Here is a 22,565-nt window from a genome sequence, read left to right as displayed (position 1 = left end):
GAAACGTGTAATATTTTTTTGAATTTCCCACCGTCCAAAATGTTGACACAAACAAAAGAAAAAGGATTCTCGTGTGTCTGTGCAGCGCAAGCACTGATCTGCAGCCGTGTGTAACTGTCAGTTTGCACGTGCTAAATAAAACGCAAAATAGTGCCGAGTGTTAGTAAATCACTTTGAGCGTGCTAAATAAATATACTTGCATCTTCTTCTCCGAGTATTGGGGCCGCATTGATTATCAGCATATATTTTGAATATGTGTTTTGAATGTAGAAAAAAAAATAATACTTTCTTACTTAGGCCTTAGTATTCCCTGAGGAATATAATAGAATACAATATAATAGACTTTAATGTCATTATATTTGCATATAACGAGATTAAAGACTGCAACTTAAGGTGTGGTAGTGGGAACAAATATGGGGTAAAATAAATAACTATCAATGGAAATAAACAGACTACTATCCAATAAAAATAACAAGCAATCAAGGAACATAGGCCGCCGACAAAAGCCTTCCATCCATTCCGGTGTTGTGCCCTTCGGTCGAGTTGTTGCCATGACAGCCCCTCAGCCCTCATTTCCTGTTCCGTGCTTCTTCTCCAGGTTGTTCTTGGTCTCCCTCTGTTTCTTTTTCCCTGTGGGTTCCATGTTAGTGCCTGTTTGGTGATTGATGTATTGGGTTTTCTGAGTGTGTGGCCTATCCAGCTCCACTTCCTTCTCCTGATTTGCAGTTCCACTGGTTCTTGTTTGGCGAGTTCCCACAGGTTGGCAATGGTGATGGTGTTTGGCCTGTAGACTCCTGGGACCCGACGGAGGCAACGGTTTACGAATGTCTGAAGTTTAGTGAGAATGCTATTGGTGGTTTTGCATGTTTCTGATCCGTACAGCAGGATGGATTTGACATTTGAGTTAAATATTTTCAGTTTGGTTTTGAGATAAATGTTTTTTGCTCTCCATATTTTGTTTAGCATGTTGAATGATGTTCTTGCTTTCCCTATTCTGGATTTGACATCTTCATCTACCCCTCCATCTACACTGATCATGCTCCCCATGTATGTAAAACTGACTACCTCCTCTAATTGATTATGGTCCATTGTTATCGGTGTATTGTTCTTGTTATTGATCCACATGACCTTTTTTTTTGTGAATTGATCTTGAGCCCAAGAAATACAGCTGCTCTTTTTAGTTTTTGTGATTTGTCTTGCATCTGTTGGTGAGTTAAAAGCGTTACTAAAACGGCCTTCTTTCATCTCCGTAATATCGCAAAAATTCGCTCCATTTTGTCCACTAAAGACGCCGAGATCATTATCCATGGGTTTGTTACGTCTCGTCTCGATTACTGTAACGTATTATTTTCGGGTCTCCCCATGTCTAGCATTAAAAGATTACAGTTGGTACAAAATGCGGCTGCTAGACTTTTGACAAGAACAAGAAAGTTTGATCACATTACGCCTGTACTGGCTCACCTGCACTGGCTTCCTGTGCACTTAAGATGTGACTTTAAGGTTTTACTACTTACGTATAAAATACTACACGGTCTAGCTCCATCCTATCTTGCCGATTGTATTGTACCATATGTCCCGGCAAGAAATCTGCGTTCAAAAGACTCCGGCTTATTAGTGATTCCTAGAGCCCAAAAAAAGTCTGCGGGCTATAGAGCGTTTTCCGTTCGGGCTCCAGTACTCTGGAATGCCCTCCCGGTAACAGTTCGAGATGCTACCTCAGTAGAAGCATTTAAGTCTCACCTTAAAACTCATCTGTATACTCTAGCCTTTAAATAGACCTCCTTTTTAGACCAGTTGATCTGCCGCTTCTTTTCTTTCTCCTATGTCCCCCCCTCCCTTGTGGAGGGGGTCCGGTCCGATGACCATGGATGAAGTACTGGCTGTCCAGAGTCGAGACCCAGGATGGACCGCTCGTCGGGACCCAGGATGGACCGCTCGCCTGTATCGGTTGGGGACATCTCTACGCTGCTGATCCGCCTCCGCTTGAGATGGTTTCCTGTGGACGGGACTCTCGCTGCTGTCTTGGATCCGCTTGAACTGAACTCTCGCGGCTGTGTTGGAGCCACTATGGATTGAACTTTCACAGTATCATGTTAGACCCGCTCGACATCCATTGCTTTCGGTCCCCTAGAGGGGGGGGGTTGCCCACATCTGAGGTCCTCTCCAAGGTTTCTCATAGTCAGCATTGTCACTGGCGTCCCACTGGATGTGAATTCTCCCTGCCCAATGGGTGTGAGTTTTCCTTGCCCTTTTGTGGGTTTTACCGAGGATGTTGTAGTCGTAATGATTTGTGCAGTCCTTTGAGACATTTGTGATTTGGGGCTATATAAATAAACATTGATTGATTGATTGATTGAGAGCTAGATCGTCTGCAAAGTCTAGGTCCTCCCATTGTTCGGTAAGGCTCCACTGTATGCCAGTTTTGCTGTTTTTGGTTGTTTGGTTCATTGTCCAATCAATACAGAGGAGGAAAAGGAAATGCGAGATTCCTTTAAATTCCAATAGTCTGTTGCACATGCTCCACTCGCCCACAAAGGTTTCTGGAAATTGCTTTGATTAGTTTTTGAGCAACTCTAACAATGCATGAATGTTTTGTCTTTGCTTTTAGGAGCGGTAACAACAACTACGAAACAACACATGTACAGTAGAATTTCCTGAGATCCAGCGTACTTTGCAGTGGATATTAGTTACCATGAATTGATTAAAGTGGACCCCGACTTAAACAAGTTGAAAAACTTATTCGGGTGTTACAATTTAGTGGTCAATTGTACAGAATATGTACTGAACTGTGCAATCTACTAATAAAAGTATCAATCAATCAATCAAAGTTTTTGCTTTTTTTGATACTTTTATTAGTAGATAGCACAGTTCAGTACATATTCCGTACAATTGACCACTATATGGTAACACCCGAATTAGTTTTTCAACTTGTTTAAGTCGGGGTCCACGTTAATCAATTCATGCTCTATATTTTTGGTGAAAATGACACATTTCAAGAAAAAACCTGGCTCTGTTATTCAAAACACAAATATCCACTGCGGAGGACAGTGGCTCCCAGGAGATTACGACCACAAGCAAGTCTCTTATTGTATTCCTTGTGTGGTTTGTCAACAGAAGTATGCCATGCCTTAAATGTGACGGTGATCCCCGGACCTGTTGTCACGGCAACCGAGCGGACGAACCTGACACTGTCCTGCCTAGTGTCTCAGAGAAAGAGCAGCAGCAGCGTCCTCGTCCTCCGATGGTTCGTCTCCCCTTTGACTGCTCCCTCCCTCGCACCCCCTTTACCTTCTCCGTCTACCTCCACTGCGGCCCCCGACCCCTCCCAGTTCCTCATCGTCAAGATGAGCATGAAGAAAATCAAGCTGTACGGGAACTACACCCGCCGCTTCCCCCAGCCCAAGTTTCGTCTTTACGAGCAAACGGAAGGAGAGGTGTACCGCTTGAAGATTATCAACGTGAGCGGGGCGGACCAGGGCTTCTACACTTGTCGAGTGCACGAGATAAGGAAAACCAGGAACGTATGGAGGGCCTCGTCTAATGGTTCTTCCACCACACAGCTGACAGGTAGCCAAAAGAGTGTTTTGCCTTCTGTGTGAATGGCTTAAAGGCCTACTGAAATGAGATGTTCTTATTTAAACGGGGATAGCAGGTCCATTCTATGTGTCATACTTGATCATTTTGCGATATTGCCATATTTTTGCTGAAAGGATTTAGTAGAGAACATCGACGATAAAGTTCGCAACTTTTGGTCGCTAATAAAAAAGCCTCGCCTTTACCGGAAATGTGCGTGTAACGTTACTGGTTGTAGGGCTCCTCACATCCTCACATTGTTTACAATGTGAGCCTCCAGCAGCAAGAGCTATTCGGACCGAGAAAGTGACAATTTCCCCATTAATTTGAGCGAGGATGAAAGATTCGTGGATGAGGAAATTTAAAAGTGACGGACTAGGAAATAAAAAAAGGCGATTGCATTGGGAGCGATTCAGATGTTTTTAGACACATTTACTAGGATCATTCTGGGAAATCCCTTATCTTTCTATTGTGTTGCTAGTGTTTTAGTTAGTTAAATAGTACCTGATAGTCGGAGGGTTGTGTCCACGGGTGTGTTGACGCCAGTCTCTGAGGGAATTAGTCACGGCAGCTGCAGCATTACAGAAGCTCCGCTGATCTCCGGTAAGAGTTGATTTATTTCCACAATTTTCTCACCAAAAACTACCGGTCGACATGAAGTCGTGATCCATGTTCGCTTGACCGCTCTGATCAATAGTAAAGCTTCACCTCCGGGAATTTTAAACAAAGAAACACCGTGTGTTTGTGTGGCTAAAAGCTAAAGCTTCCCAACTCTATCTTTCTACTTTGACTTCTCCATTATTAATTGAACAAATTGCAAAAGATTCAGCAACACAGATGTCCAGAATACCGTGTAATTGCACGACGAAAAGAGACGACTTTTAGCCGCAAGTGGTGCTGGGCTAATATGTCAGCTCCAACCCGACACGTCATCATTCCGCGATGAAACTCCGCGGGAAATTTATAATTGTATTTTAGCAAACTAAAAAGACCGTATTGGCATGTGTTGCAATGTTAATATTTCATCATTGATATATAAACTATCAGACTTCATGAGTAGTGGGTTTCAGTAGGCCTTTAAGTGGTCTTCAGAAAGAAAATAGACTTGCCTTGAGAGGCAGATGGATTCATGAGAACTGAAGTGAGTCAGTTTATACCACAGATGATGCCATTTTGGTCTGTCCGAAAAAACAGCAAAAAAAGCAAGAAGCTAAGGACCACACCTACTAAAACGCAACAGCGAGCTTGCATACAGAAAAACAAATATGTTGCCACTAGAACCAGACATTTTGATTCAATGTGCACCGTTATAATCACAATTCCCTCTCTGTCACGTCTGTATGTATTTATAAATCAAACCATCTGGCGAGTCAGTTGACGTTAAAGGCACAGTCAGTTATCAACATCGCCGTTCAATCATCTGTTGATTCTGGCAAGCAAAAAACGCACACTTTGGCAAGAGCAACTGCAGTAGCGAAGACGGGGAATTCTCATGTTGTTGCTTGGAAAACCTACTGCCTGGAATACCAGGACATCCCTAATAACCACACACATGCAGTCCGCGTAATGGAAATAAACATTGCAAAAGTGCTCTCAAGCTCTAATTACCATGGGGACATTTTTGCTTGTAGAAAAGCAAGGATGAGCTCCTTGCGCCCTATTAGACTTGTGTGTGTGTGTCACCTCATTTCCCTGGTATTTCCATATAAAAACAATGAGCTCACCCCGCCAAACCACACTCAACAATATCGCTCTGTGAATGAGTGCGAGGAGCCCGTTGCTGAGCAGGCTGCGTTCACAAACTTTCGAATGCATGACATCAGCAGTTTGGAGGGTGCGTTTATGCAGGCGTCGGGAAAACGTACAGTCGCAGCAGAACTTGCCCACCCGAATCCACACCGCACGACCATAACAAAGCTGAATTAAATTTCACATGAAATCATTGAGGTTTAAGACTGCAGCCACAATGATGCATGCATGACGTGAGCGCCTTTTTTACAGTATAGTTTTTACTTCTCCTGTAGAAAATTCAACATGGCGGAGGCATCTGCCAACGCCCTGTCCTACATTCAGGGCAATGTCCCAGTGACGAAGCCACACGGCCGCAGGCATCTCCGTCATGCACATAGCCACATCCACAGCAGCCAGAAACAAAACAAGAGCTGACATAAGGGCAAACAAATCACACTGCTTAATGTGTCTCACAAGTTAAAGGGAACTAAAAGGGGGAAATGTGCAAATTTAGGAAGATAATAATACTCCGTTTTAGACTGAATCATTTTTTTTTAATGTGGTTGGGTAGTAGTTTGCAGTTTTGAAGAATTGTGTTATTCTCATTACTTTGGAAAGGCATTTTCTTCCTATAGCTCTTGTATTGAATCTCAGTGGATAACTAAATCCAGTCGATCACCGTTGATATACAGCCGTGGTCAAAAGTTGAACGTAATGTCATGACCGTCTTGCGTTTCTAATAATTTCTACAACTCTTATTTTTTTGTGAGAGAATTATTGTAACACATACTTGCCAACCCTCCCGATTTTCCCGGGGGGCTCCCGAACTTCAGTGCCCCTCCCGGGGCAACCATTCTCCCGAATTTCTCCCGATTTCCACCCGGACAACATCCATCCATCCATCCATTTTCTACCGCTTATTCCCTTTCGGGGTCGCGGGGGGCGCTGGCGCCTATCTCAGCTACAATCGGGCGGAAGGCGGGGTACACCCTGGACAAGTCGCCACCTCATCGCAGGGCCAACACAGACAGACAGACAACATTCACACTCATTCACACACTAGGGCCAATTTAGTGTTGCCAATCAACCTATCCCCAGGTGCATGTCTTTGGAAATGGGAGGAAGCCGGAGTACCCGGAGGGGAACCCACGCATTCACGGGGAGAACATGCAAACTCCACACAGAAAGATCCCGAGCCTGGATTTGAACCCAGGACTGCAGGACAACATCATCGTCCTCTATAACCTGCTGTAATATCAGCTCCCCCCCCCCTCAAACAAACAGCGTGTCGGCCCAGTCACGCAATATATGGGGCGTTTACACACAAACACAAGTGAATGCAAGGCATACTTGATCAACAGCCATACAGGTCACACTGAGGGTGGCCGTATAAACAACTTTAACACTGTTACAAATATGCGCCACACTGTGAAGCCACACCTAACAAGAATGACAAACACATTTCGGGAGAACATTCGCACCGTAACACAACATAAACACAACAGAACAAATACCCTGAACCCCTTGCAGCACTAACTCTTTCGGGACGCTACAATATACCCCCCCCTCCCAATGTCCCCTCCTGAATTCGGAGGTCTCCAGGTTGGCAAGTATGACTTGTTGGTCACAAAAAAAATTAATGAAGTTTGGTTCTTTTTCTCCTCCTCACATATTGCTGGTAATTGTGGCCAAACAGCTTAATTTTAGTTTCATCTGACATTACATTGAGTTTGAGTTTATTTCGAACATGCAAGCATACAACATGATACATCACAATTTCCAGTTTCTCTTTTCAACATGTTCGAAAAGGAGTAGGAAGAAGCAGAGCTTATTAAATCCTACCCCTTTTCTTTTACATCACAGTTGCTAAAACTTGTGTTCACTTCGTGTTCTGTGTATTCACAATATACTCCATAAGTAATTAAATACAAATAAATTAATAAATAACTGGAGAAGTAAGTTGTATTCCATACGATGAGATAAGATTATTTTGAGAATGAAAGAATGGATGGATGAATAAATTCGGAATGTTTATCATGATTCCTCTCTTTTGTACTTTGTAAACACTTTAAGTTTGAAGAGTTTCTTGAAGTGGATCGTATTAGTACATTGTTTGATTTCTATGCTTAATCCATTCCATAATTTAATTCCACATACTGATATACTGAAGGTCTTAAGTGTTGTACGTGCATACAAATGTTTTAAATTACATTATTCTCTAAGATTATATTTCTCCTCTTTTGTTGAGAAGAATTGTCATATATTCTTGGGTAGCAGGTTATAGTTTGCTTTGTGTATAATTTTAACTGCAATTTCACTATGTCATGGAATTTCAGTATCTTTGATTCAATAAATAAATGATTTGTATGTTCTCTATATCCAACATTATGTATTATTCTAACTGATCTTTTTTGTAACACTGTTAGTGAATGAAGTGTACTTTTGTAATTATTTCCCACATTGACAAAGATAAGACCTTCTGTAGGAAAGTTCTGTGGTCAGACGAACCCAAAAATGAGCTTTCTGGCCACAATACCCAGCAATATGTTTTGAGGAGAAAAGTCCCAGGAACACCATTCCAACCATCAAGCATAGAGGTGGTAGTGTTATGCTCTGGGCCTGTTTTTCTGCCAATAGAATTGGTACTTTACAGAGAGTAAATGGGACAATAAAAAGGAGGATTACCTCCGAATTCTTCAGAACAACCTAAAAATCATCAGCCCAGAGGTTGGGTCTTGGGCGCAGTTGGGTGTTCTAACAGGACAATGACCCCAGACACACGTCAAAAGTGGTTAAGGAATGGCTAAATTGGGCTGAAATTAAGGTTTTTGAATGGCCTTTCCAAAGGGGTGACTTAAACGTGTGGACAATGATGAAGAAACAAGTCCATGTCAGAAAACCAACAAATTTAGCTGAACTGCACCAATTTTGTCAAGGGGAGTGGTCAAAAATTTGACCAGAACCTTGCTAGAAGCTTGTGGATGGCTACCAAAAGCTCCGTATTGCAGTGAAACTTGCCAAGGGACATGTAACCAAATATTAAAGGCCTACTGAAATGAGATTTTCTTATTTCAACGGGGATAGCAGGTCCATTCTATGTGTCATACTTGATCATTTTGCGATATTGCCATATTTTTGCTGAAAGGATTTAGTAGAGTACATCACGATAAAGTTTGCAACTTTTGGTCGCTAACAAAAAAGCCCTGCCTCATCCGTTGAGGGCTCCTCACATTCTCACATTGTTTTTAATGGGAGCCTCCAACAAAAAGAGCTATTCAGACCGAGAAAACGACAATGTACCCATTAATTTGAGCGAGGATGAAAGATTTGTGTTTGAGGATATTGATAGCGACGGACTAGAGGAAAAAAAAAAAAATCAAGTTTAAAAAAAAAAACACGCGATTGCATTGGAAGGGATTCCGATGTTTTTAGACACATTTACTAGGATAATTCTGGGAAATCCCTTATCTTTCTATTGTGTTGCTAGTGTTTTAGTGAGTTTAATAGTACCTGATAGTCGGAAGGGTGTGTCCACGGGTGTCTTGAGGCCAGTGTCTGATGGAAGTCGACGGCAGCTGTATGGACGGCACAAGCTCAGCTGATCTCCGGTAAATGGCGACTTTTTACCACAATTTTCTCACCGAAAACTGCTGGTTGACATTTGGTCGGGATCCATGTTCGCTTGACCGCTCTGATCCATAGGAAAGCTTCACCTACGGGAATTTTAAACGAGGAATCACCGTATGTTTGTGTGGCTAAAGGCTAAAGCTTCCCAACTCCATTTTTCTACTTTGACTTCTCCATTAATTGAACAACTTGCAAAATATTCAGCAACACAGATGTCCAGAATACTGTGTAATTATGCGGTTAAAGCAGACGACTTTTAGCTGTGTGTGTGCGCAGCGCTAATATTTCCTAACAGTCCTTGACGTCACGAGTACACGTCATCATTCTGCGACGTTTTCAACAAGAAACTCCCGGGAGATTTAAAATTGCAATTTAGTAAACTAAAAAGGCCGTATTGGCATGTGTTGCAATGTTAATATTTCATCATTGATATATAAACTATCAGACTTCGTGGTCGGTAGTAGTGGGTTTCAGTAGGCCTTCAACATTGCTGTATGTATACTTTTGACCCAGCAGATTTGGTCACATTTTCAGTAAACCCATAATGAATTTATAAAAGAAACCAAACTCCATGAATGTTTTTTGTGACCAATAAGTATGGACTCCAATCACTCTACCACAAAAAACTAAGAGCCGTAGAAATTATTGGAAACTAAAGACAACCATGACATTAGGTTTTTACAAGTGTATGTAAACTTTTGACAGAATTTCTAGGCGCAGTCAAGGCGTTGAGTGGTTCAGCTTTGGTGGTTGTGGGATTAGGTCTCTGCTTTTTGCAGATGATGTGGTCTTGATGGCTTCATCTGACCGGGATTTTCAGCTGTCACTGGATCGAGTGTGAAGCGACCGGAATGAGAATCAGCACCTCCAAGTCCGAGTCCATGGTTCTCGCCCGGAAAAGGGTGGAATGCCATCTCCAAGTTGGGGAGGAGACCCTGCCCCAAGTGGAGGAGTTCAAGTACCTAGGAGTCTTGTTCACGGGTGGGGGAAAAGTGGATCGTGAGATCGACAGGCGGATCGGTGCGGCGTCTTCAGTAATGCGGACGTTGTACCGATCCGTTGTGGTGAAGAAGGAGCTGAGCCGGAAGGCAAAGCTCTCAATTTACTGGTCGATCTACGTTCCCATCCTCACCTATGATCCTGAGCTTTGGGTCATGACCGAAAGGACAAGATCACGGGTACAAGCGGCCGAAATGAGTTTCCTCCGCCGTGTGGCGGGGCTCTCCCTTAGAGATAGGGTGAGAAGCTCTGCCATCCGGGAGGAACTCAAAGTAAAGCCGCTGCTCCTTCACATCGAGAGGAGCCAGATGAGGATACTCGGGCATCTGGTCAGGATGCCACCTGAACGCCTCCCTAGGGAGGTGTTTAGGGCACGTCTAACCGGTAGGAGGCCACGGGGAAGACCCAGGACACGTTGGGAAGACTATGTCTCCCGGCTGGCCTGGGAACGCCTCGGGATCCCCCGGGAAGAGCTGGACAAAGTGGCTGTAGAGAGTGAAGTCTGGGCTTCCCTGCTTAGGCTGTTGCCCCCGCGACCCGACCTCGGATAAGCGGAAGATGATGGATGGATGGATGTACACTTTTGACCACGACTGTATCTCCTGAGTTTATGAAGAATATGCATTTAAAAAGTCATTAAGGGGTGCTGAGGTTAAGTCGTTTATGTACTCAACCCTTTTGCTAAATACCCCTGACCCTGTTGACACCACATCATTCAGTACTGACTGCAACGTCCTCATTCATTTGTATTGTGTGTCGTGTGTGTGTGTGTGTGTGTGTGGGGGGGGGGGGCATCACTCACCACCCATGTCAGCCTGTGTGATATTTCTGGAAACCATGGAGGCTGTCTGGCTTACAGTGGACCACTTTCTTTAGAAAACAGCAGCAAAAGATGCTTAGCCTGGACTGATTTCTTCTTCTCAAAATGTTCCTCTTTTTCCTCCCTCTCTCCAGTGCATTTTACTCTGGAGGCTCGTAGCAGTGAAGGAATTTGGCGTCTGTTATCAGGTATTCCCCCTGGTCCTGAAGGCTAATGTTGCTCCTCAACGTTAATGGCTGCTATTTGATGCTTTTGGTCTTGTAGACGTAAACGTGTGCGCTGTGGTGATCTGCTCGCTGGGATTGCTCTCCATCTTCTTCTTCACGCTCACTCTCACCATCCAGTACTTCTACAGGAGACAGAGGCTAAAAGGTCATTAAATTTAGCATCCCACCTTGACATGAACAAATAAAACAGTGGAACCTCAGCGGACAAACACAATGGGGAATACTGCCTTACAATTTAACGTGGAAAATAATGCCAAAAGAACAGTTTACTAGTCGAAAAAGCGTAAAAAGAATATAGTCATTTAAAAATAACAATGAACAAACTGCCAAATAAAGAATTTCTTTTTAAGAAAAAGTAATTTTTTACCTAATGTTGTGAGGAAGGGGAGACGACTTCCTGCTTCTAACATCATTAAATGTCATGTAAGTGTACAAATAAGTAAACCACTAGGATTTAAACTTCAAAATCGATCAATAATGTGCTCACTTTACTTAACTTTAATGATAATGCACAGCACAGAGAGTGGACTTTATAAATCATGCTTTTTAACATTCTTAACTGATACAACTGTAAAATAGGTCAACCACTGTGTAGTACAATTAACAAACCCCGTTTCCATATGAGTTGGGAAATTGTGTTAGATGTAAATATAAACGGAATACAATGATTTGCAAATCATTTTCAACCCATATTCAGTTGAATATGCAACAAAGACAACATATTTGATGTTCAAACTGCTAAACTTTTCTTTTTTTTTTTCAAATAATTATTAACTTTAGAATTTGATGCCAGCAACACATGACAAAGAAGTTGGGAAAGGTGGCAATAAATACTGATAAAGTTGATGTATGCTCATCAAACACTTATTTGGAACATCCCACAGGTGTGCAGGCTAATTGGGAACAGGTGAGTGCCATGATTGGGTATAAAAACAGCTTCCCAAAAAATGCTCAGTCTTTCACAAGAAAGGATGGGGCGAGGTACACCCCTTTGTCAACAACTGCGTGAGCAAATAATCAAACAGTTTAAGAACAACGTTTCTCAAAGTGCAATTGCAAGAAATTTAGGGATTTCAACATCTACGGTCCATAATATCATCAAAAGGTTCAGAGAATCTGGAGAAATCACTCCACGTAAGCGGCATGGCCAGAAACCAACAGTGAATGACCGTGACCTTCGATCCCTCAGACGGCACTGAATCAAAAACCGACATCAATCTCTAAAGGATATCAACACATGGGCTCAGGAACACTTCAGAAAACCACTGTCACTAAATACAGTTGGTCGCTACATCTGTAAGTGCAAGTTAAAGCTTTACTATGCTACATCTGTAAGTGCAAGTTAAAGCTTTACTATGCAAATCAAGCGAAAGCCATTTATCAACAACATCCAGAAACGCCGCCGGCTTCTCTGGGCCCGAGATCATCTAAGATGGACTGATGCAAAGTGGAAAGGTGGTCTGTGGTCTGACGAGTCCACATTTCAAATTGTTTTTGGAAATATTCGACATCGAGTCATTCAGACAAAAGGAGAAGCGAACCATCCAGACTGTTATCGACGCAAAGTTCAAAAGCCAGCATCTGTGATGGTATAAGGGTGGGTGCATTAGTGCCCAAGGCATGGGTAACTTACACATCAGTGAAGGCACCATTAATGCTGAAAGGTACATACAGGTTTTGGAAAAACATATGCTGCCATCTAAGTGCCGTCTTTTTCATGGACGCCCCTGCTTATTTCAGCAAGACAATGCCAAGCCACATTCAGCACGTGTTACAACAGCGTGGCTTTGTAAAAAAAAGAGTGCGGGTACTTTCCTGGCCCGCCTGCAGTCCAGACCTGTCTCCCATCGAAAATGTGTGGCGCATTATGAAGCGTAAAATACGACAGCGGAGACTCCGGACTGTTGAACGACTGAAGCTCTACATAAAACAAGATGGGAAATAATTCCACTTTCAAAGCTTCAACAATTACCCTCCTCAGTTCCCAAACGCTCATTGAGTGTTGTTAAAAGAAAAGGTGATGTAACACAGTGGTGAACATGCCCTTTCCCAACTACTTTGGCACGTGTTGCAGCCATGAAATTCTAAGTTAATTATTATTTTCCCCAAAAAAAAAGTGTGAGTCTGAACATCAAATATCTTGTCTTTATAGTGCATTCAATTGAATATGGGTTGAGAATGATTTGCAAATCATTGTATTCCGTTTATATTTACATCTAACACAATTTCACAGCTCATATTGAAACGGGGTTTGAAAAAAAAAATTGTGTACTCTCACCTTTTATGATTTGGTGGCATTAGTATAAGGAGGTGAGTCACTAAAGACTAGTCTATTTTTCTTCTTTATTTACTGTATTACCGACTGTGTGCCGATTTCGTATTATAGATTAGACAGATATTTTTTTAGTGGGATTATGCACATTCACAAAAAAAAACAACCTTAATCAACTTCAGTGTGGTTTAACTTCTGAGGTTCCACTTTACATTGATGATATCAATAAACATACATTTTTGATGCTCCACAGCAAGTTACCTACTGGTCAGGTGTCCAGAGAGCAGGTATGTCCAATCTTTCTTCATCAATATGTCCACATTTTCTTTGTTTGAGTTTGATCTTCTCTGTTCCCCGCAGTTCAGGAGAAACTGTGACCAGCTCCGGTAGTTCTTCCAGTTCCTCCCCAAAAGCAAAAAAGAAAGACACGGGGGAGAAGAGTGTTATAAAAGTGGCGTTAAAACCCCCAAAAGTGCCTGAGAAACCACTACCAAACACTCCAGTTAAAGGTAAAGACATCGGGATGGATTGGATTGCTTTACTGTACTTGGCCTAAATAAAGACATGTTGGCATAGAGATTGATACATGCACACTAACAGATAGCGCAGAACTTCTTCTCTCAGTCAGTCAGAGCTTTTCTTCCTGTCACTCACACACCAGCGACAAAGGGGGCAATGACACCAAATTAACTCTCAAATTAGGACAAGTCAGCAAACAATGGTGACTTATCCTTTATGTTGTTATTCTACTATTATCAAAAAGACAATTGAAAAATATACAACGATGTTAATACTGATAAACTGGTCGTCTTACATGCAGGTCACCTATCAAAACCTGTGCATTAAACATGTAGTGTTCCACTCACCAAGCTTTGGTCCTGGTGTGTTTGCATCATATTCTCCAAATGTGTTGAAGGCATTAGAGGGTAACAGGAGGAAGGACAGAGCCCCCAGCCCCCTGTGACGCTAAGAAACTGAATTGGAGGGTTAAAATAACAGCACATGAAGGTATACAGCCAGGACAAATTGTAAAATCAGGATAATTGAAATTGCCTCACAATGAAAGACAATTGGGCAACACTGGAAAGAAACTATTTGGATAAAGCTCCACAAAGTGAAAGTCACCATCATACAAAAAAACCTGAAATGACCTAAGCCAGGGATCGGCAACCCAAAACATTGAAAGAGCAATATTGGACCAAAAATACAAAAAACAAATGAGTCTGGAGCCACAAAAAATGAAAATCAATCAATCAATCAATGTTTATTTATATAGCCCCAAATCACAAATGTCTCAAAGGACTGCACAAATCATTACGACTACAACATCCTCGGAAGAACCCACAAAAGGGCAAGGAAAACTCACACCCAGTGGGCAGAGAGAATTCACATCCAGTGGGACGCCAGTGACAATGCTGACTATGAGAAACCTTGGAGAGGACCTCAGATGTGGGCAACCCCCCCTCTCTAAAAGCCATAAAGTACTATAATGAAGACAACACATGATGTAAGTGTTTGTATTAGCTATAATAGTCTACTATCAAAATTACCATTTGTCGCAGGCTGAATGTAGCAAATCTTCGTTGACAGAAATGTTGAAATTTTATATTTATTCTACACATTTTTACATCAGAAACCATTAGTAAATCAGAAGCTACTCAGAAGGTGGGATCACTGACGTGTAATGGCCAAAAGTATAGATGTGTGTGTTCAGGCCAAAGGAAACGGCAGGTTGTCGTCTTTTAATTGATTTATTACAATCTTTGGCAAGCTATGTAATGTTTGCTGTGGTCCGGAACAACATGGCACACAAAATAAATATCTGAAATGCATTCAATATTACATACAGATAATTTGTCATGAGACATGCAAATGCAAATTAAATACACAGAGGACAGAAGTAAAGGAAATTAAATGAGCTCAAATATTGCTACAAACGAGGCATAATGATGCAATAAGTACATAGAGCTAGCCTAAATCGCATGTTAGCATCAAGTAGCTTGCAGTCATGGAGTGACCAAATATGCCTGATTAGCAGATAATTCAATAACATCAACAAAGCTCACTTTTGTGCATTCACGCACAGTATAAAACATTTGTTGGACAAAATGAGACAAAGAAAGTGTGGAAGATTTGACATGTAAACAAACTGTTGCATCACAGTCCACACTACGGTGAGTTCACAAACTGTCGAAATTAGTAGGACAAAACCATGTTCACCAAATACTCTCACCAGTGAAGCACACACACAAACATATTAAACAGTGGGCTTTCTAACAATTGGGAAAGTTTGTTTCTATTTTAAATCATTTTTTTAAAATGCTCCTGGGAGCCACTAGGTTGGCACTAAAGAACCGCATGTGCCTCGAAAGCCACAGGTTGCTGACCCCCGACCTAAGCTATTAAGAAACACTTGCCAACTCTCAATTTTTCTGTAATTTCTGCCATTCTGTACTTTGCTTTTCAGCACCTGCGGCTTCCAAAAGACCCCAAAAGCCTAAAAGGTCAAAAGCTAACAAAAGAAGGTCTACCACAGTAAGTTTCCCCATCATCACTCATTCCCTCAGCAATGCATGAAATTAATTTAATCATTTTTAAAATGCAGCTCCAATTGCTGCAACAGAAATACACGCAAGAGGAAAATTTGTCTCACGACTCTACGGGAGTTTATTGCCCTCTCTTCATTCGGTTATGAGCTTGATAATTATATTTATCTCTATTGCTTTTCAAACACAATTATTTATTTAGGGTGCTTCACTGGTTTTATTTCGACAATTAAAACAATTAAGCAAGTTCCGACATAAGAAAACTACTGAGTATTTCTCCCATTCTTGCGCTTTATGTGATGAAATACATCAGATGATTTGCTGTATTTCAAGTGGACGACCATATAACAAGGAGATTAGAACTTGGAGGTCTGAGTATGGTTGGCAAGGTTCTGAAATATTTGGACAGTAGCTTTATATTAAAGTACATATTCTTAACCCATAATACTGTAGAATGTAAACTTGTACACACTTTAAATCAGGGGTCTCAAACTCAATTTACCTGGGGGCCACTGGATGCAGAAACTGGGTTAGGCTGGGCTGCAAGAAATTATTTCTTAACAAATCTAACAAGCACTTTTTAATGAACTCACCTTCTTTGAATGGCTTTCCCGCCCAAGCAACATACTTGCCAACTCTGGCGATCTTTCTGGGAAACACCCGAACACCAGTGCCCTTAATCTCCCGGAGCAATCATTCTACCGGTTTTCACCCCGACAATGATATTACGGGCGTGCCGTGATGGTACTGCCTTTAGCTTCATCCACAACCTGCCGTCTCATCCGCTTTTCCACCATACTAACGGTGTGCCGGCCCAGTCATATATCGTATGAGACTCCTGCAGACCCACGGAAGCGACTGCAAGACATACTTGATCAACAGCCATACAGGTCACACTGAGAGTGGCCGTATAAACAACTTTATCACTGTTACAAATATACGCCACACTGTGAACCCACACCAAACAAGATTGACAAACACATTTTGAGAGAACATCTGCACCGTAACACAACAGAACAAATACCCACAATCTAATGCAGCCCTAACTCTTCCGGGCTACAATTGGGGGCAGGGGTTGGGGAGGCGGGGCTGTACATTGTAGCCCGGAAGAGTTAGGGCTGCATGGGATTCTGGGTATTTGTTGTGTTGTGTTTATGTTGTGTTACGGTGCGGATGTTCTCCCAAAATGTGTTTGCCATTCTTGTTTGGTGTGCATTCACAGTGTAGCGCATATTTGGAGCAGTGTTAAAGTTGTTTATACGGCCACCCTCAGTATGACCTGTATGGCTGTTGTTCAAGTATGTCTTGCAGTCATTTACTACGTCTTTAAAAGCCAAATACAACATGTGGCTGGGCTGGCACACTGTTAGAACAGGGTGTAGAGGACGCTGAAGGCAGTGCCTTCACAGTGCCCCCTTAATACTATTTTGTTTGGGTGAATTTTGGGAGAATTATTACCCCGAGAGGGGTACTGAAGATTGGGAGTCTCCCGGAAAAGTCCTGGGTAGGGTATTCGAGTATGACGCTGTAAAGCGCCATTCATATAAAACTTGCAAGCGCACCAACATTAAATTTTCATATTAAGCTGCGGGCTGCAAAATAACGTCTCGCATGTTTGAGACCCCTGCTTAAAATAGTACTGCTTCTACGGCATAAACAATTTATGATCCTGCAATGTCTCAACACATAGCCATCATTGTCTAAATAGCTGCAAACATACAGTAAGTGAGTAGCAAAATATGTGTCGACAGTAAAACGCTGGAAGCGTCATGGTCTGGGAACAAGTGCTGCGAGTGCTGTGGGGCTATTCAATAATACTGACATTGTTCACATAATATTGACACTTTGGACACAATTTGGACATGGATTCACTAGAAGTTGACCTTTTTTCAATGGGTAGTGAATATATACTATACATACATATACATATATATATATATATATATATATATATATATATATATATATATATATATATATATATAGTATGTACACGGACTACTGTAAAGTACAAAACCCAAAACCAGTGAAGTTTGCACGTTGAGTAAATCGTAATTAAAAACAGAATACAACGATTGACAAATCCTTTTCAACCTATATTCAATTGAATAGACTGCAAAAACAAAATACTTTACGTTTAAACTCGTAAACGTTATTTTTTGCAAATTTGGAATCTCATTTGGAATTTGATGACTGCAACATAGCAGTTACAACATTGCAACAAAGCTGGCACAAGTGTCAAAAAAAAAGATTGAGAAAGTTGAGGAATGCTCATCTAACACTTATTTGGCGCATCCCACAGGTGAACAGGCTAGTTGGGAAAAGGTGGGTGCCATGATTGGGTATAAAAGCAGCTTCCATGAAGTGCTCAGTCATTCACAAACAAGGATGGGGCGAGGGTCACCACTTTGTGAACAAATTCGTGAGCAAACTGTCCAACAGTTTAAGGACAACATTTCTCAATGAGCGATTGCAAGGAATTTAGGGATTTCACCATCTAAGGTCTGTAATATCATCAAAACGTTCAGAGAATCTAGAAAAATCCCTGCACGTAACATTAGATGCATCAAAAATCGACATCGGTGTGTAAAGGATATCACCACATGGGCTGAGGAACACTTCTTGAAAACCACTATCAGTAACTACTGTTATCACATGCCTTGTTGGGTCTGCTTCTGTCTCTGGCCATGCTCCCTCCACCCCAGCAGACGATGGCGTGGAACACCGCAGAGGCCACCACAGTGGATATGTTTCTTTTACTTTTTATTCATAGCTGTATGTAGAAGTGTCTGGTTGTATCTGCTGCTTTAATGTCTTTAATGTCCTCTGTGTTCTTTGATGTTTGATGTTTCCCTCTTACACACATGGAAGAGGAATGTGTACTACGGCTATGAGTTGTTGTGTTTTTTTTTGTTTTTTTTCCCTTGGCCTCAGTCTGCACCCCCACTCCAGGGCCTAGGCTAAGACCGATTTTTTAATTTTATTTTAATCTTCTATTCCCCCCCCTTGTTTACCTGTATGTCATCTTTTTTGTAAGGGGCGCTGGAAGCCGGCAGACCCGTCAGCGATCCTGTTCTGTCTCCCTGTAATGTTTGTCTGATCTTGAATGGGATTGTGCTGAAAATTGTAATTTTCCTGAAGGAACTCTCCTGACGGAATAAATAAAGTACTATCTATCTATCTATCATTATTACGGCATCACGCTTATTTCAGCAAGACAATGCCAAGCCACGTGTTACAACAGCGTGGCTTCATAGCAAAAGATTGCGGGAACTAGACTGGCCTGCCTGTAGTCCAGACCTGTCCCCCACTAAAAATGTGTGGCACAATACGAAGCCTAAAATACGACAACGGAGACCCCAGACTGTTGAACAACTTAAGCAGTAAATCAAGCAAGAATGGGAAAGAATTCCACCTGAAAAGCTTAAAAAAGTGGTCTCCTCAGTTCCCAAACGTTTACGGAGTGTTGTTAAAAGGAAAGGCCATGTAACACAGTGGTAAAATTGCCCCTGTCTCAACTTTTTTGCAATGTGTTGCTGCCTTTAAGTTCTAGGTTAATGATTTGCAAAAAAAATGTACGTTTCTCAGTTCGAACATTAAATATCTTATTGTATAAGATATAAGTTGAAAAGGATATGCAAATAATTTTATTCCGTTTTTATTTACTAATTTCACAACGTGCCAACATCACTGGTTTTGGGTTTAGTAAGATATAATACGGCCCATTTAAGTATGAGGGCTGTACTCACTTTTGTAAGGGTACTGTATTCTCTCTTTTATATTTGACTAAATCTTTGGATAAATCCCCCACTCTCATTGGCAGGCTCGAGCACCCAAGGAGGAGAGTCTAACCTATGCGGAGCTGGAGCTGGTGCGGCCCAATCTGGAACCAGCGGCTTCAGCCAGCCCCGACCCCGCCGCCTCCAACCCAGACACAGTGTACGCTCAGATCCTCTTCCAGGAGAAACAGCTGTAAACACAGTAGCTCTCAACACATGGATTTCCATGGTACCTCCCGGGGAGGAGTACAGAATGAGGTCCGGACTGAGAAAGTATATTTATGAACATGCAATCTTGACAATTAGGCATTTGTTTCGGCCTTAATAGGGGTTTGTGTGTCTTTAACCGCCTGGTTCCAGTCCAGCTTAAGTCCCATTGTTGTTTGGTTTGTCTGCATCTCTGGCCTGTCAGCCAGATGTTCATAAAAATGCTCTGTTATTGTTCTGTGGATGCTCTGGAGGTTTTGTAGAAAGAAATGATTGTTTTTGCTCCTTTTCTGCTATGGGCTAAGACAGGGCGGTTTTGTACATTCTCCAATAGTTACAGAGGAGAAATAAACATAGTTAATACTAATAAAATCATGCTTAATTTTTTAATAAATGTTGTGGTTTAAAGGAATTTTATTTTCTTGTTGTAGATTTGCATTACATTGAAATTGTAACTTCGCATAGCAATCAGTGGCGGGTCGTGCGTTTCCCACAAAGGCCTTTAGTGATGTCCGACTTCAAAGATTACCAATCAAAATACCATCACTGATGTCACCACGGGACCATTGCTGGAGAAATACTATACAGGAACACATTTACGCCCTAATTACATCAACAGTATACAAAACAGGTTAATTTCTGGCGCATTTAAAAATAAATTTAAAAACGCATCAGCAATTAAAACATATCTTATGTGGTACTGTCAAAATTAAAGTTGCAAAAAACATATTAAAAGTGAAAAAAATTATACATTTATACTCACATTCACTATTTGACGGCGTATAAGCTAGCGATCAAATCAATCAATCAATCACAAGTGTCTCAAAGGGCTGCACAAGCCACAACGACATCCTCGGTTCAGATCCCACATAAGGGCAAGGAGATTGCAAGCAGCACTAAGTTCCTGGGGGTGCAGATAACTGACCTAGTCCCTACACACCGGAGCTCTTGCAAAAAGAGCTCAGCAGCACATGCACTAATTGCGTCGGATGAAAATAGCACAGCTCCCTCCCCCCCATTCTACAGAGGCACTATAGAGAGCCTACTGACCGACTGCATCTCTGTCAAGACTGGAGCCTGCAGAGAATGGTTAAGACAGCGGAAAATATCATCAGGACTCCTCTTCCTCCTATCTAGGAGATGGCAAAAAGCCGCTGCCTGACCAGAGCTCAGAAAATCTGTAGAGACTCCTCCCACCCCCACCAAGGACTGTTTTTACTGCTGGACACTGGAAAGAGTAGCAGAACCTCTAGGTTCTGTAACAGCTTCTTCCCTCAGGCCATAATACTCTTGAACACATCAAATTAACTTGCTGGAATATAAAGACAATACAAAATACACTCATAAACGCGGAGTTATATGAAAAAGTCCAATATATTTATCTGAACAGTAGTCTATTTATTTATATCTGCACCTTATTGCTATTTTATTCTGCAATACAACGAGTTAATGCAACAGAATGTTGTTCATATCCGTACTGTAAAGTTCAAATTTGAATGACAATGAAAGGGAAGTCTCTAAATCAATAGGGTTTGGAACGTAACCACCTTGTGTAATAAGAGTTTGGTTTGCCCTCACCCCTCAAATATAACACTATCCTCCATACTCAAGCCAAGCATGGTGCATGGAAAAAGTAATCTGAGATAATAGTTGTTATGATTTGGGGCCAGGTACATAAAGTAAATTGAATTGAACCGAGGGGCACAGGGAGTCCATCCTACCAAAATGGCCTCAGCAATTAGCAGCAAATAAATTCTTAGGGGGTGTTGGCGTTATGCGCTGGCAGGCAGGAGAGGTGAATGTCAGGGTGAGAAATATCACAGGCAAAAGAGAATGAGTGACTGTGAGTGGGAGCAGCGGAGATGATGATGATGATGATGATGCTCATCATCCCCCACAGTTCACACTCGTCGATCGGTATGAACCGGCTAATGACTACATTTATTCAAATTAGACTAATTGTAATCATGGTTAATAATTAGCTTTACAGTGCATTATAATTGGGTTAGGCTACAAGATGGTTCTGCCTTGGCGCTATAATTTATTTGATTTAATTACTCTGAAGAAGGCGACGCTTGGACATCTCTGTCGTAAAACCAGCCATGTAGAGCGAATGGAGCCGGCCGTTGTCTTTAGAGAAGGTCATTGGCGGCTCTCCGGGAAAATTACGAGGACTATTTTCCACTCTATTAAGCTACTTTACTTAGCACAATTAGCCACACACACACAGAGGTTAAAGACAGACCTCTTCCCGGATGGTGAGGGGGAAAAAAGTGGTACAGGAGAGCCCGAACCTATGACACAAACACAGCTTTAAGTCGGAAATGTTAAGCTTCGCCTGTATGCAAAAATGCAAATGCTGCAATTGCTTAATAAAAATTATCAATCAGGGTTAAAGACGTGTACCAAATTCAAAGTCTGCAATAAAAAAGGCATCTCTTTGCTAGCGAACCAAACATGCATTGGACACATAAACACACAGTTTAGTCAAATATGAATGATGGAGGCACAAATAACTAAAATACCACACATTTGTAAATGCATCACACCATAAATAGAGCCAACCATTTGCAGCTAAAAATGCTGGCATGCTTGCACACCATTGTTTGTACTTCATGATAGGCGCTCTACTACTAAACATTAAAAACCCTTCTCATCATTCTCATGCTGGCTAAACATGCAATTTGTTCTCTATGCTTTCTCAGAAACACTAAAAACAAGATGCAGCATTAGCTGTTTTTGATTTGTAAAGTGAGAAATACTGTACTAAATAGAAATAGAAGT

General features: G+C 41.7%; 1 protein-coding gene across 1 annotated transcript in view; it reads left to right on the top strand.

The window, feature by feature from the left end:
• Positions 1-20,193, top strand: part of vstm4a (V-set and transmembrane domain containing 4a) — a 28,201-nt gene extending 8,008 nt beyond the window's left edge. Inside the window, exons 2-8 of the mRNA XM_061910260.1 lie at positions 3,115-3,567; positions 10,885-10,938; positions 11,015-11,122; positions 13,503-13,536; positions 13,610-13,758; positions 15,717-15,784; positions 19,619-20,193. Of these exons, the coding sequence (XP_061766244.1) occupies positions 3,115-3,567; positions 10,885-10,938; positions 11,015-11,122; positions 13,503-13,536; positions 13,610-13,758; positions 15,717-15,784; positions 19,619-19,771 (1,019 nt within the window). The 3' untranslated portion in view covers positions 19,772-20,193. The remainder of the gene's footprint in view (positions 1-3,114; positions 3,568-10,884; positions 10,939-11,014; positions 11,123-13,502; positions 13,537-13,609; positions 13,759-15,716; positions 15,785-19,618) is intronic.
• The last annotated feature ends 2,372 nt before the right edge of the window (positions 20,194-22,565 follow it).

This window comes from Nerophis ophidion, linkage group LG09, assembly GCF_033978795.1.
Source record: "Nerophis ophidion isolate RoL-2023_Sa linkage group LG09, RoL_Noph_v1.0, whole genome shotgun sequence".
Classification (NCBI taxonomy): domain Eukaryota; kingdom Metazoa; phylum Chordata; class Actinopteri; order Syngnathiformes; family Syngnathidae; genus Nerophis; species Nerophis ophidion.
Note: the sequence above shows the minus strand (reverse complement) of the source record. Positions and strands in the feature narration are given on the sequence as shown.